The sequence below is a fragment of the Clarias gariepinus genome, chromosome 9, assembly GCF_024256425.1.
Source record: "Clarias gariepinus isolate MV-2021 ecotype Netherlands chromosome 9, CGAR_prim_01v2, whole genome shotgun sequence".
NCBI lineage: Eukaryota > Metazoa > Chordata > Actinopteri > Siluriformes > Clariidae > Clarias > Clarias gariepinus.
In genome coordinates, this window is record NC_071108.1 from 24,683,323 (window position 1) to 24,696,439 (window position 13,117).

The window sequence follows — 13,117 nt, forward strand, 5'->3', positions numbered from 1 at the left end:
TTTTTTTTTCGGCTTCAGAGCCCTAGCCTTGGCTTTAATAAGGACCTCCATACCCACACAATTGCCACCCTCACTATAATGTTTAGACTTGGATGAAAACAGAATCACAGAGATCCAGGAAGGCTCTTTTACAAACCTCACTAAACTTTCTCCTTAACCTGGACTGGAACTGCCAAAAGTATGATAATTTATGAGGGTGGATTAGGTACTGTAATGTAGTTTTAACTAATAAAAGTAAGTAAAAAGTAATATAAGCTTTAACCAATATAACTATATTACTTAAGATTTAAAATAAAGATAAAAAGTAATAATAATAATAATAATAATAATGCATTTTATTTATAAAGCACTTCACATTTGTGGAGAAATATCAAAGTGCTACATAAGTGTAACCACGCAGGTCTCACGAGGTTTATGACGCGCATAAATACTCTGCTACTCCCTGTAGTAACAGACAGAAGCACGCCACATAGACACGCGATTACCAGGCAAAACCGCCACAAGGCAATCAGCCCGGACATGCCACACCTGGCTGCGTGTCTATTTAAAGATCCTGAAAAGAAAAAGAAAAGTAAGAAAATGAAAGGCAGAGAGACAGACAGACTAAGCACACATAGAGTACAAGACAGAGGCAAAAGACCCAGTCTCTGTCTTCCTAAAACACTGATGAGATAGGGAAAGAGAGAGTGACACGCATCAGATAAGTGTGCGCTCTCGGTTAGAGTTAATAGTGTTAAAACACAAAACTCTCATAAATCCTAGGTAAGGACGAACACGGATCGAGGATCCTAAGTTTTCTTTTTAGTTACGCAATTAGAAGGGCTGCAGTTATGGTGCTGTTCAACGGAAGGAATTTCTCTGACATCCATGCATTAATCTCAACCAAGCTGCAAGTAAAATGTGATGAAAGTGACAGAAAGGTCGTGTTCAATCTCAATTCAAACATAAAGCTGAGTATCATAGGCATAGCAATGGAATGAAACTCAATGCTAAAATTGTTAATAACAATTTTTGTCAATGTAAGTAATGTGTTTGTTATACTGTATATTTAGTGAGAGTTCTGATAAATATACATTGATGTTTAACCTTTAATGCAGGATAATAGATTTATTCTTTAGTCTTCACTAGTTGTCTGATCATCACAACTCTATCCTTGATGTGCCGGTGGGGATCTTATTTGAGGACACTGATTTTTAGCCCTCCCAACTCCTTGCATTTGAATTCCTCGATTGGTAATATACTTAAAGGCCAAGTGGTGATGGACAAGATGCATGACCTCTCGCAAGCAATGTGTCTTCTCTTTGTTCTCATTGACGCATTAGACCTGAATTACCCCAAGTCATTCAAAAAACATTTGATTTTATACAGCATGTCAGTAGGCCAGAACGACCCCATGGCCAAAGTACAGTCTTTGGCAAACCAGCTTTTTGGTTAAGAAAACCAACTAACATTTGTCTTAATGAATATTTTATTGTTGTCAGTATTGTCACATTTACATGTCAGTACATTTACAAAAAGGGTCTTTTAAACAGTTATTGCCTTACATGCTTGAATTAAAATAAAGCTGATCCAAAACAAAAATCTGTTGTTTGGTCATTGCGGTTAATATTATAATTATGATTGTTTAGAATGATATCTCAATGTGTGTATTTAAATTTCTTAGCATACACGCCATAAAAATGGTCTTGGTACACTGTTTAATTGATTTTTAAACAGGCTTATCTAATTATAAACTTAAAACACAGCTTGTACTGAACTGTACCATTCTTTCTACTTTTATTCTCTCTTTGTTGCTTCTGTTGTTTAAGAAGGCTTTTAACTAAGCCTTAATGTTTCTTTCTTCTGGAAACTTTGATAGACATAAAAAATAAACCTGTTTTAAAAAAGTGTTTACTCCCCCACAGTGTCTGGTTTATTTTAGACAGTTATACTATCACAAGACTATCCTGACACCTGTTCCAACAGAGCAGATGACGTTTGAAAAGGAACAGTTTTAGTTTCCAAATGCATAAACTCATGCTTTTTTCCTTTCTTCTACATTTTTACAAGCATAACTGTTTCTGTTCAGTACAGTAAAAGACTTGTTCTTTTCTTCTTATCTTCTGAACTTTCACAAAAACATATCTGTGAATCCCAATGACAAAATGATTAATGTAAAAATTATTAAAACAAAAAAGTTGTCCCTCTAATGTGCCCTTTTTTGTCAGGTCTTCCATCACATGGCCTGGCCAGCTGTGCGTATAAGTGATTATAAGATAATTTGCCTGCAGTTATTGGTTATTTTGGGTTCATAGTTTTCACTTCTGTAAATGCCTGAACATCAAGCTGTTTTTTATTAGATTACTTCCTCATTTGTAAAAGCGAAATCTACAGGTAAAGATGCAGATTTTCTTGGTAAGTAGGCATTTGTTAAGAAAAATATGTTTAAGATAAGAATGAAATATCCCTTAAAAGTTTTGTGGTTATATTAGAAGTTTAATTTTTATGACTTAAAATTGATTATTGCTTTCTATAGGCATATAAGATAGATAGATAGATAGATAGATAGATAGATAGATAGATAGATAGATAGATAGATAGATAGATAATATACACACAAGTATATAATCATATCCTGTATTTATATGCTTCTTTACAATATTGTTATATGAAACTATATACTTTTATAATATAATTTTTATTGTAGCATATATTGACTTTCTTTATACTGTATTGCTGTATATGCAGTTCTTTCACACATTTGATGTCACTATTATTCTATATTTCTTATATCCTACATTTTCATAACTGTTCTTATAAATTCAAAATAGACTAGAATTGTTTATAGTTATTTTTAGACAGGCATGTAATGTAATGTAACTTTTTTTCCTATCTTGAACATCCACACAGTACAATAATATAGGCATAGTGTTGCTGAAATGTTATGTACATTTTTGTATGAACAAAGCTGTTTATTTAAATAAATTGGAAATTTAAACTATTTAAACTTTCATATCTATTGCTTATTCTTTAGTTAGAACTTTAAAATACAAGTACAAGTAACATTACATACATTATAAAAAAAACTATTTCTTTTCTTTCTCAGAAATGTAGAAAATTTTCAAAGCATACTAAAAGTATTCTATTAGTGTGCTACACTTTTAGGAATAAAGGTACAGTTTTGTACCAATGAAGGTACAAACCTTTGTCACTGGGACAGTACCTTTCAAAGGTACAGAATTGGACCTTAATATAGAGAAACAAATTTGTACCAATTCTGTTTGTACCATCAAGTACATTATTGGTACCTCAGTTACAAGCCCTTTTGTAGCTTAATGGTGTATAATATGTTCCTTTAAGGCCTATAAAAAAAGAATAAAAATAAAAAAGAATTTTCCTATTGAATAAGGAATGAATAATTTTATTCATTTTTTACCCACTTCTTACAGAATACCATCGCATTTATCTTTCTGAGCAGATATAAAATGAAAAGCATCAAAAACACTGTAACAAGATGTGGTTACAAAGAAACATAGGCCTATTTTTTTGTTTGTAGTTCATTTAGAATATAATTAACCGACAGGCAAAATAACTCAGATAAAAAAAGCTTACTCTGGACGTCAAGGACTGAGTGGAGAGGGACACAGATAATTTTATAGATACAAGGCCTATTTATGACATAAATATGGCCGTACAAAAACACATTTAGGTTAAAACAGTGCAAACAGGAACAGTGCATGATGAAAAAAGAGTGTTAAGTTTGTAAAAGCCCACTGTATACCTTTTTTTCCTGAGAGTGTACTATTTAGTCTAACTGTGGCTACACCTTAATATATTAACAGATTTACATGTGTATTGTTTCTCTGTTTCTATAGGTCATGTTTTTACCTGGATTTTACCTGTTTTTTGTATTGGATCTAATAAAATTGGTCAAAACGATGAACCCTATATTCTACCCTTGTGACAATACCACCATCAGCGATGGAACCATCCATGTAGACTGCAAACGAAGAAACCTTACAAGTATCCCTAAGTTTACATCCCTTTTAATCATCTCATTAAACCTGGATGAAAATCATGTAGATCAAGTAAAAAGCGATGATTTCTCAAATATTCCTAATCTTCAGCATCTAAGTTTAATGTGGAACTGTTTGCCTGGTCGTCTCAAGGCATTAAAATTACCTTCATGCCAAGTGCTTATTGACCATGATGCTTTTGTTAATCTCAAGAATTTGAGCTCACTTCAGTTGGCAGGAAATAGTCTCAAGTCTATTCCTCTTCTACCCCAGCACCTTGAGGTCTTAGGATTAGAATTTAACAACATCTTCCGCATTGAACAATCCCTAGGAACACCTTTTCTCAAACAACTGCTTCTTGCCAAGAATTGCTACTATGCCAACCCCTGTAATGAGTCATTTTTTATTGATGAAAGGGTGTTTCAAGATTTACCCAAGCTGCAGAACCTCACCCTTGGCTTTAATAATATGACCTCCATACCCACACAATTGCCACCCTCACTAAGAAGTCTAGACTTGGGTGAAAACAGAATCACAGAGATCCAGGAAGGCTCTTTTACAAACCTCACTGAACTCTTTTTTCTTAACCTGGACTGGAACTGCCAAAGGTGTGATAATGCAGCTAGACCGTGTTTTCCTTGCCCAAATAATGCATCCTTAGGGCTGCCTAACCAAGCCTTTTATGGGCAGAGAGACTCACTTGTTGAACTTCATCTACGGGGAAACTCAATCCGTTCTATTCCGAAAAATCTTTTTGTACAGCTAAAGAAATTAAAAAAACTTGACCTCTCAGACAATTTCCTCGCCTACAGCATCCGTAATGGCACGTTTTATGAAGAACTTCAAGGTGTTGAGTCCCTGATACTTCGCTATAATTATCAACCTCTGAAAACATTTTCAGAGCTAATACTATCACCCTCTATTAGCAAAATGAAGTCCTTGAGGTATCTTTATCTAAGTGGGGTTTTTTTTCATCAGTTGTCAAATAATAGTCTTATGCCTCTGTTTAACCTACCACAGCTTGAGTATCTTGACCTGAGGATGAACTTCATGAATTATTGCAGTGTATCTGCCTTTAAACATCTGAGGTCACTGAGGACAGTTCTGCTTTCACAGAACATGCTAACCATCAACCCATACTACAAATCAAGCTCTAGTGAGGCTCTAAGCCTGGATAGATATCAAAAGGATGACCACCTGGATCTTCAAGACATGCCTGCGTTTGAGTCAGAGCTTCAGATGAACGATTTGCACTGTACTGACAAAGAATGCCCCAAAAGTTATTCAATGGTAAATTTTCAAAAGGGTTTCTGTAAAAGAGAACTCTGTTTTGACTTATCACAAAACAATATCCTGTGGCTAAATGCAAATACTTTCAAGGGAATGGAGAAAACTGTGTGCTTGGACCTATCATATAACTATATGAGTCAAGCTTTAAATGGCCAGCAGTTCTTGCCCCTTACCAAACTAGTATTCCTCAACATGGCATACAACCGTATTGACCTTTATTTCAATGAAGCATTCCAGGAACTAAGGAGCACACTTAAAGTTCTTGATCTCAGCAACAATGAATTTCATTTTCAAATGAAGCAAATAGGCCACCGCTTAGATTTCATTAAGAACTTGACTTCACTTGAAGTTCTTAGTTTAGCAAACAATAAAATTGGATTGCGAATCTCCAACACTCTTTATAGTGCATCCCTAAAGTGTCTGTTATTCTCTGGAAATCGTTTAGACATCATGTGGGACACCAGAAGAGATCAGTACATACGATTCTTTCAGGGGTTGACAAACCTTACCTACCTGGACATTTCTGACAATCAGCTTAAATCCTGTTCACCAGCAGCAATTATTAACCTTCCTCCAAGTATTCGTGTGCTCAGAATGGACTCAAACTCTCTGAATTACTTTCCCTGGGTCAATATCTCAGTTCTCAGTCAACTGTGCTATCTGAACCTTAGTGGAAACTTTCTTTATAACTTACCAGACACTGTTATCAACTTTGGCATTAAGCTTAAGAGCCTGGACCTCAGTCATAACCATCTAAGCGCCATTCCAGAGTCTTTCTTCAGCCAAGCCACAGGTCTAGAAGAACTGATGCTTAATCACAATCAGTTAAAGATCATAGACATGCATGCCTTACCACCATTATTACAGAAAGGCAATACAATTTGTGCCACTGCAAAGACCTCATGCAGGCTAACATTGCATGCTAACCCTTTCACATGTAGCTGTGCTACTTCCTGGTTTACTGATTTTCTGAGATCAAGTCCTGTGGATATCCCACACCTCACTACGGATGTTCGCTGTGGTTTTCCTGAATCACAGGCAGGAGTAAATGTCCTTTCCATTGATCCTCGCTCCTGTCAGGAAATATTTGGCAATGTTTCCTTCCTTTTTACATTTCTTCTTACTATTGCAGCAATTGCTGTCCCCCTTTTGAAGCATCTTTATGGCTGGGACCTGTGGTACTGTTTTCAGATATTGTGGGCAGGACACAAGGGTTACACTTCACTACACGAAAACAATATGACCAATGAGCATGATGCATTCGTGGTGTTTGATACAAAGAACAAGGCAGTGAGCGATTGGATCTACAATGAGATGTTGATTAACTTGGAAAGCAGAGGAAGATGGAAATTACGGCTCTGTCTGGAGGAACGGGATTGGGTACCAGGATTATCATGCATTGAGAATCTACACAATGCAGTGCACAACAGCAGGAAAACAGTGTTTGTGCTGACTAACCAGGGTGGCTCTGCTTCTGTGAATGGTGTAATAAAGCAAGCTTTCCTTCTGGTGCAGCAGAGACTGTTGGATGAGAGAGTGGATGTTGCAATTTTAGTCCTCCTGGATCCTCTTTTCCCCAAACTCAAGTACCTGCAGATGAGAAAGAGGCTCTGCAAAAAGTCAGTTCTTTCCTGGCCTAAGAACCCTCGTGCCCATCCTCTCTTTTGGAATGACTTGCATATTGCTCTTGCATCTGACAATGTGAGATCTTATGATAAAAATGTCACAGAGAGCTTCTTATCTAATGAGATTTTTTAGATAAAGGAGGCAGGATGTAATAATGTACCCTAAATATGCTAAGCAATTTAGATGACTTTACAGAATACGTTTTTTTTTTCAAAATACTGTATGTTGTTTATTTACATAAATTGAAAAGTATGCAAACGACAACTGAAAACAAATAATATCTTTTGTTGAAAATAGTGAGCAATGCTTATCTCGGATGCAGGAATGAACCAGGTCACTTAAAACATGCATTCATTTACAACAAAGTATAGCCAATCCACCAGCTTGTTTTTGATAATTGGAAAAAGACTACAGTACATGGAGAAAATCTACATGGAGATCATTCAACACACCTCACATTTACATTTACATTTAGGCAATTGGCAGTCGCTCTTATCCAAAAGTGCTTTGCGTACAACCTCACATATACAGTGATAAATTGCTCGCTGTATCATCCGGAGATCGCGAGTTCGATCCCCAGGTGATGCTGTAACCTCTCGCAGCCGGAGGTCTAGAGAGAGCGGATTGGCCGAGCTCTCTCAGGGGAGGGATGAAAGGTATTTAGTGCTCCCACATTAATCAAGGCTCTACAGCCAATCAGTGGCGTCTGTGAGCTTTCGCATGCGGAAGAAGTGGATAGCGCTGTCCTCCGAGTGTGTTACACCGCTTCCAAAGATGCATGAGCAAGCAGTTCTAAAAAAGCAATGACAATGGTCTTCGGCCCTTCCGCCTGAGGTGTAGTGACTTAATATGGGAGCTCCTAGTGGCGGGAAGGAATTGGACATGGCTAAAAATAGGAAAAAAAATCTGAAAAAAAACAAAACCTTAATAAAAGGTAAAGATATACGAGAAGTACGCATGCACTTTCTCTAACGAGAATCATGTGATTACAACTAAGACAATGATTTTTCTCTCTTGCGTGCTACGGGATTATGCGTAATCGTCTCCCATGCTCAGTTTCAGTGTGCGTGTTTTACTTGTATAGACAACATGTGTGCACGTCTGTACTGTTTATTATAACATTGTGACCACGTAAGTGTCATAAGCGGTTCCTTATTTAAAGATTCAGAGTATTTCTCTTCTCGTCTTACTTTATCTTTACACACAAAGTCACAAACACATACTAATGGAAACACTGCTCTGTCGGATTCTTTTCAAATGGGATACCCTTTAAAGGTTAATTTGTTTTATTATTACTTTATATTTTGTTTTCATTATTTATATATTAATATTTTTGGGTTGTGGAACGAATCGTCATACAGTAATTCGTGGAGCGAAATATGCTCGCAATTCAAGGTTTGACAGGTAGTAGTAACAGGAATCCAGAGCTGCTGTGCCACTAAGATACCCACAAACTTGGCATCTTTTACTTCCTTTTTAAAATATTCTTGAAGATTTGTTATGTTTTGCTATTCCTTTGGCTTATGATTAATATAATATATTACTGGTACACAAGCATTTTTGCATGTTACTGAAAATGCTTTACCAGCTTTATGTCAACATAATGTACTCTAAATATTTTGGATATATAATATGACTGTGTAAAAGATTATGTACAGTATAAAACACATTGTTCAGCCATAACGTTATAATGCAAAACATTAAGCCCAATATTGTGTTGGTTCCCAAGGTCAGCATTGACCCTTGGGGGATCAGATACATGGGGTGGGTCCCCCGTGGATCACACTTGTTTGTCCAGCGCATTCTATGGATGCTTGTTTGGATTGGGATCTGGGTAATTTGGAGGCTGTATGAACAACCTTAAACTCTGCATTGGGTGTTCTGATCCATTTCTGTAGTGGCAGCCAGTGGCGGCTGGTGCAAACTTTTTTTGAGGGGGCAAACAAAATTAAAATTAAACTTTTAATAATTGGCTGTAAATAGTCATAAGAAGTGCTGGAAAAGCACCAAATGTAAGCTCGGCCACAATTACTTGACTGCTGCTTAGTTAGAAGATCAGGTCCATCTGGTCCAAGCTCTTTAACTTTTTTTCTTTCTTCGTATGATTGCCTTGCGAAGGGGTATTTTAGCAAAGAAGTTTCCGCTCATATTTAGCTGACTTCCACGTCAATCACTATTCAATACATTAACTAACAATCTGCTAACCGTTAATAAGACTTGTTGAGAATGGTCCAATCACATGAGCCCAAAAATTTAAAAACAATATTGATTCGCTAAGAACAAAAGTGGCAGGGTTCGGGCCGCACAGTGCTGCGCCCCAAGGATGATTTTAAAAAATCCAATTAGAGCTCAGCCTCAAATCACATGCTTTTTAAAAAAATTCATGTGCCTACATAGATACTTGGTTGTCCGGCGCCCCACATACACGAACACAAATGAACGTAGTACAGTTTAGATTTTTTTTCTATTATAAATAAATTATGTTAAGAAATACAGTGGGATATTGTGACTTAATGACTTTATTTCATTATTAAAATAAATAAATATCATGTTTAATAATTTCATGTTAAAGTAGCGTTCTTCTCTGCCCACCGTAGCTTTAAAGGGGCGGCGCCCCAGCACCCCTTATTCACCAGCCGGCACTGGTGGCAGCATTGACTTTGTTTCAGCCATTTGTGCTAAATTGACTTTTCTGTAGGATTAGAACAGACGGGCTAGCCTTTGGTCCCCACATGCAGAGATGAGCCTTGGGTGCCCATGATCCTGTCACCAGTTTACTGAATAAGTGATCATAAATTTAAGTCAATTTACCTGTTGGTGTTGTGGCTGATTATGTGTTTCTCTATATTGAAATTCATTTTAAGATCAATTAAAATATATATTTGTCATTTTTGTATATTTGTATATTTGTCATTTTTGTATATACATGATATATATTTGGTGAATATGATGATTCTTACTATCTTTCTTTTCTTGAATTTTTAAAGAGGCCACCCCATGTAGAGGAATTCTCATATTCTCATATTCTCATAAGGGGAAGCTTTTAGCACCCAAGCAACCTTTATTTGCATGATAAAGACAGGACTCTCAAAGTATGACTTAATGGCAAACTACAGTGCCTTACAAAGTTATTTATAAAAAATTTTACTTTTCCATATTTTGTCACATTACAACCACAAACGTAAATGTATTTTATTGGGATTTTATGTGAAAGACCAACACAAAATGTTGGTAAACTTCAATGAATTGTGAAGTAGAATAAAATTGATAAATGTTTTTTTTTCAATACTTTTGAAAAAATACTTTGTAGAACAACCTTTTACCACAATTACAGCTGCAAGTCTTTGTACATCTAGAACATTAATTCTTTGCCAATTCTTCTTTGCAAAATAGCTCAAGCTTAGTCAGATTTGATGGAGTAAGTTTGTGAACAGCAATTTTCAAGTCTTGTAACAGATTCTTAAATGGATTTAGGTCTATGTACCTGCCCAACGGAGCCTCACCTTGGAAAGAACTTCTGAAAACTATAGTACCACTGGCTGTGATTTCTCTGCAGTGGTTAAAACTGTCAAAAAATTATTTTTGGTATTTCTAACTGGCAATCTTTGGTATAATCTTTGGTACAATTGATTTATTCTCTGGCAAACATTCTGGATTCTTCACTTCTGACTGGATCACGCTCAGCGCACTCAGTATTTTATGGTAAGTTAATGTGAATGTTGTGGTAGAAGCAAGCATATTTTATTTATTTCAAACTAAATTTTTTGATATGGGAGTGTAGGGTTAATGTTTTTTTTTCTTATTTACAAAAATGAGAAAAAAGCATCATTGTTAAGTCATAGCTGAAAACAAGCTCCTGTATCAATATATAATATTCGGTGTTAGTTGTAAATTCATCACTTAAATATCGTATTTATCTAGGGTTTCTTGAGAATTTGAAAGGGGGGAATGTTTTATATTAAATCCAGATGGAGCAGCATGTTCTGTTATCCCTTACACGGTAAATTGTAAGGTAAGTTAGGCAGAAATGTACACTAAATTCATGTTCACATCATGTACATTATGTATATTTATGTATTTACAAGGAAAAACAAGTTTTGCATTAAATCCATAAGTAGCTGTACATCCTTCACAAAAATGCTTGACTTTAACATCAATTAAACTGCAACCGTGACATATCTGCAAAATATGGAGATATTTATCTACTAAATCAAATGGAATGTGTCACCCCAGCAAGAGTGTTAATTTTACCCACTGGTTGGGTCAAATTAAAATAACCCAGCACTTTAGTAACATCAACCCAACAAGAGTGTTAATTTTACCCACTGGTTGGGTCAAATGAACTCCAGAATTCATGGTTAAATGGTAAAACCCATCACTTGGGTCAAACCAAGTGTTATATCCAATAGTGACCCAGGAGTTGGGTTAAGTTTGGGTTGTTTTTTTACTCAGCAGTTTTTAGGGTGTGGGATCATTGTCCTGCTGGAAGGTAAACTCTGACAAGTTTTCTTCTAAGATTGCCCTGTATTTGGCTCCATCCATCTCTCTATCAACTATGGCTGGATTCTTTGTCCCTGCTGAAGAAAAGCATCTATTACCATGGTGCTGCTACTGTAACACCACAATGTTAGTTTTTTGCCACACGTAGTGTTTTGCAAATCTTCTTCTTTGTCTTTTGGCTGTTCCCTTTCAGGGGTCGCCACAGCGAATCATTTGCCTCCATCTAACCCTATCCTTTGCATCCTCTTCTCTCACACCAACTAACTTCATGTCCTCTCTCACTGCATCCATAAATCTCCTCTTTGGTCTTCCTCTAGACCTCCTGCCTGGACTTCCAACCTCAGCATCCTTCTACCGATATATTCACAATCTCAGTGCAGTGTTTTGCAAATGCAAAGTCCAAAAAGTTGTAAAGCCCAAAAAGTTTAAGTCCAAAAAGTTCATTTTTGCTCTCATTTCATCAATGCAAATGAGATTTCTCAAGGCTTCCTTCTTGCCACCCTTCCATAAAGGCCAGATTTAAAGGCCAGACATAACACGACTAATCTTTGTCCTGTGGACAGATTTTTCCTCCTGAGCTTGGTTTGTGGTTTTGCCATAGTCTTTACATTTCAAGATAATAGATTAAACAATGCTACGTGAGATGTTCAAATATTTTTGATGACCTAACCCTGCTTTAAACTTCCCCACAACTTTATGCCTCACCTGTCTCGTGTGTTTCTTAGGCTTTATGGTTAAATTACAGACAGGTGGATTTTACTAATTAGGTGACTTCTGAACGCCATTGTTCCCCTGGCTTTTTGTTAGGGGTATCAGAGTAAGGGGGCTGAATACAAATGGATGCCACACTCAAAGAAAATTAATAACCCCTTTATTATTTTCCTCCCCCTTCATAATTAATTGCCACTTTTGTCAAATCTTAATAAAATAAATGTTTGTGGTAAATGTTTAAGGGTATGAATACTTTTGCCATGCACTGTAACCAACTTGTTTACGGTCAAAGATAAAAAAAAAAACTCTGTGAATTACAAAAAATTTAACTGATTACCTGAAATACACTCAGATACACAAAAATAAATAAGCTTATGCATTTACATGTATTGTTATTTTAAAACTTGTATTGAAATTCCTTCAGACTACTCATGGTGATGTCAGCTTATAATTTTTTAATTTTAAAAAAGAGAGAAAAAATGTTGTAAGTAAGTTAATGTGTTTTATATATATGTTATACATGTCAATGTGTTTATATACAGTATATATAAAATATGAATGTAAAAGAAAAACCACATGAATTCTGTTAAATAATCTGTTTTAGTAACAGAATAAGTTGAATTGGTCAAAAAGTCAACAAGCAAGTCCACAAAGTGAAGGTGATCAAATATTCAATAGAGCGATATAAAATAGAAATATATTAGTAGAAAGTTAACCTTGGAGCTTCACGCCTTCTTTTTCTCCTCTCAGTAAATGTCATGAGGTAAGTCAGTTGGAATGGTTTTCCTTCACTCTCGGGTCCAACTCATTTCAATTTCACATGTCAATTAGATTTAGATCAGGTGATTTTGGAGACCAGGTCATCTGATGCAGCACTTCATTACTTAACTTTTTGGACAAATAGATCTTACATAAATTATAGGTGTGTTTGGGGTCATTGTCCTGTTGGAAAATAAATGATGGTCCCACTAAGTGCAAACCAGATGGAATGGCAT

The 13,117-nt window shown here is 36.0% G+C and overlaps 1 protein-coding gene across 1 annotated transcript; it reads left to right on the plus strand.

Moving 5' to 3' along the window:
- Nucleotides 1-2,298: 2,298 nt before the first annotated feature.
- tlr9 (toll-like receptor 9) lies at nucleotides 2,299-9,800 on the plus strand. The gene is made up of 2 exons (XM_053504722.1): nucleotides 2,299-2,394; nucleotides 3,855-9,800. Exons 1-2 carry the CDS (start codon nucleotides 2,380-2,382, stop codon nucleotides 7,041-7,043), a joined length of 3,204 nt encoding a protein of 1,067 aa, XP_053360697.1. The 5' UTR covers nucleotides 2,299-2,379; the 3' UTR covers nucleotides 7,044-9,800.
- The last annotated feature ends 3,317 nt before the right edge of the window (nucleotides 9,801-13,117 follow it).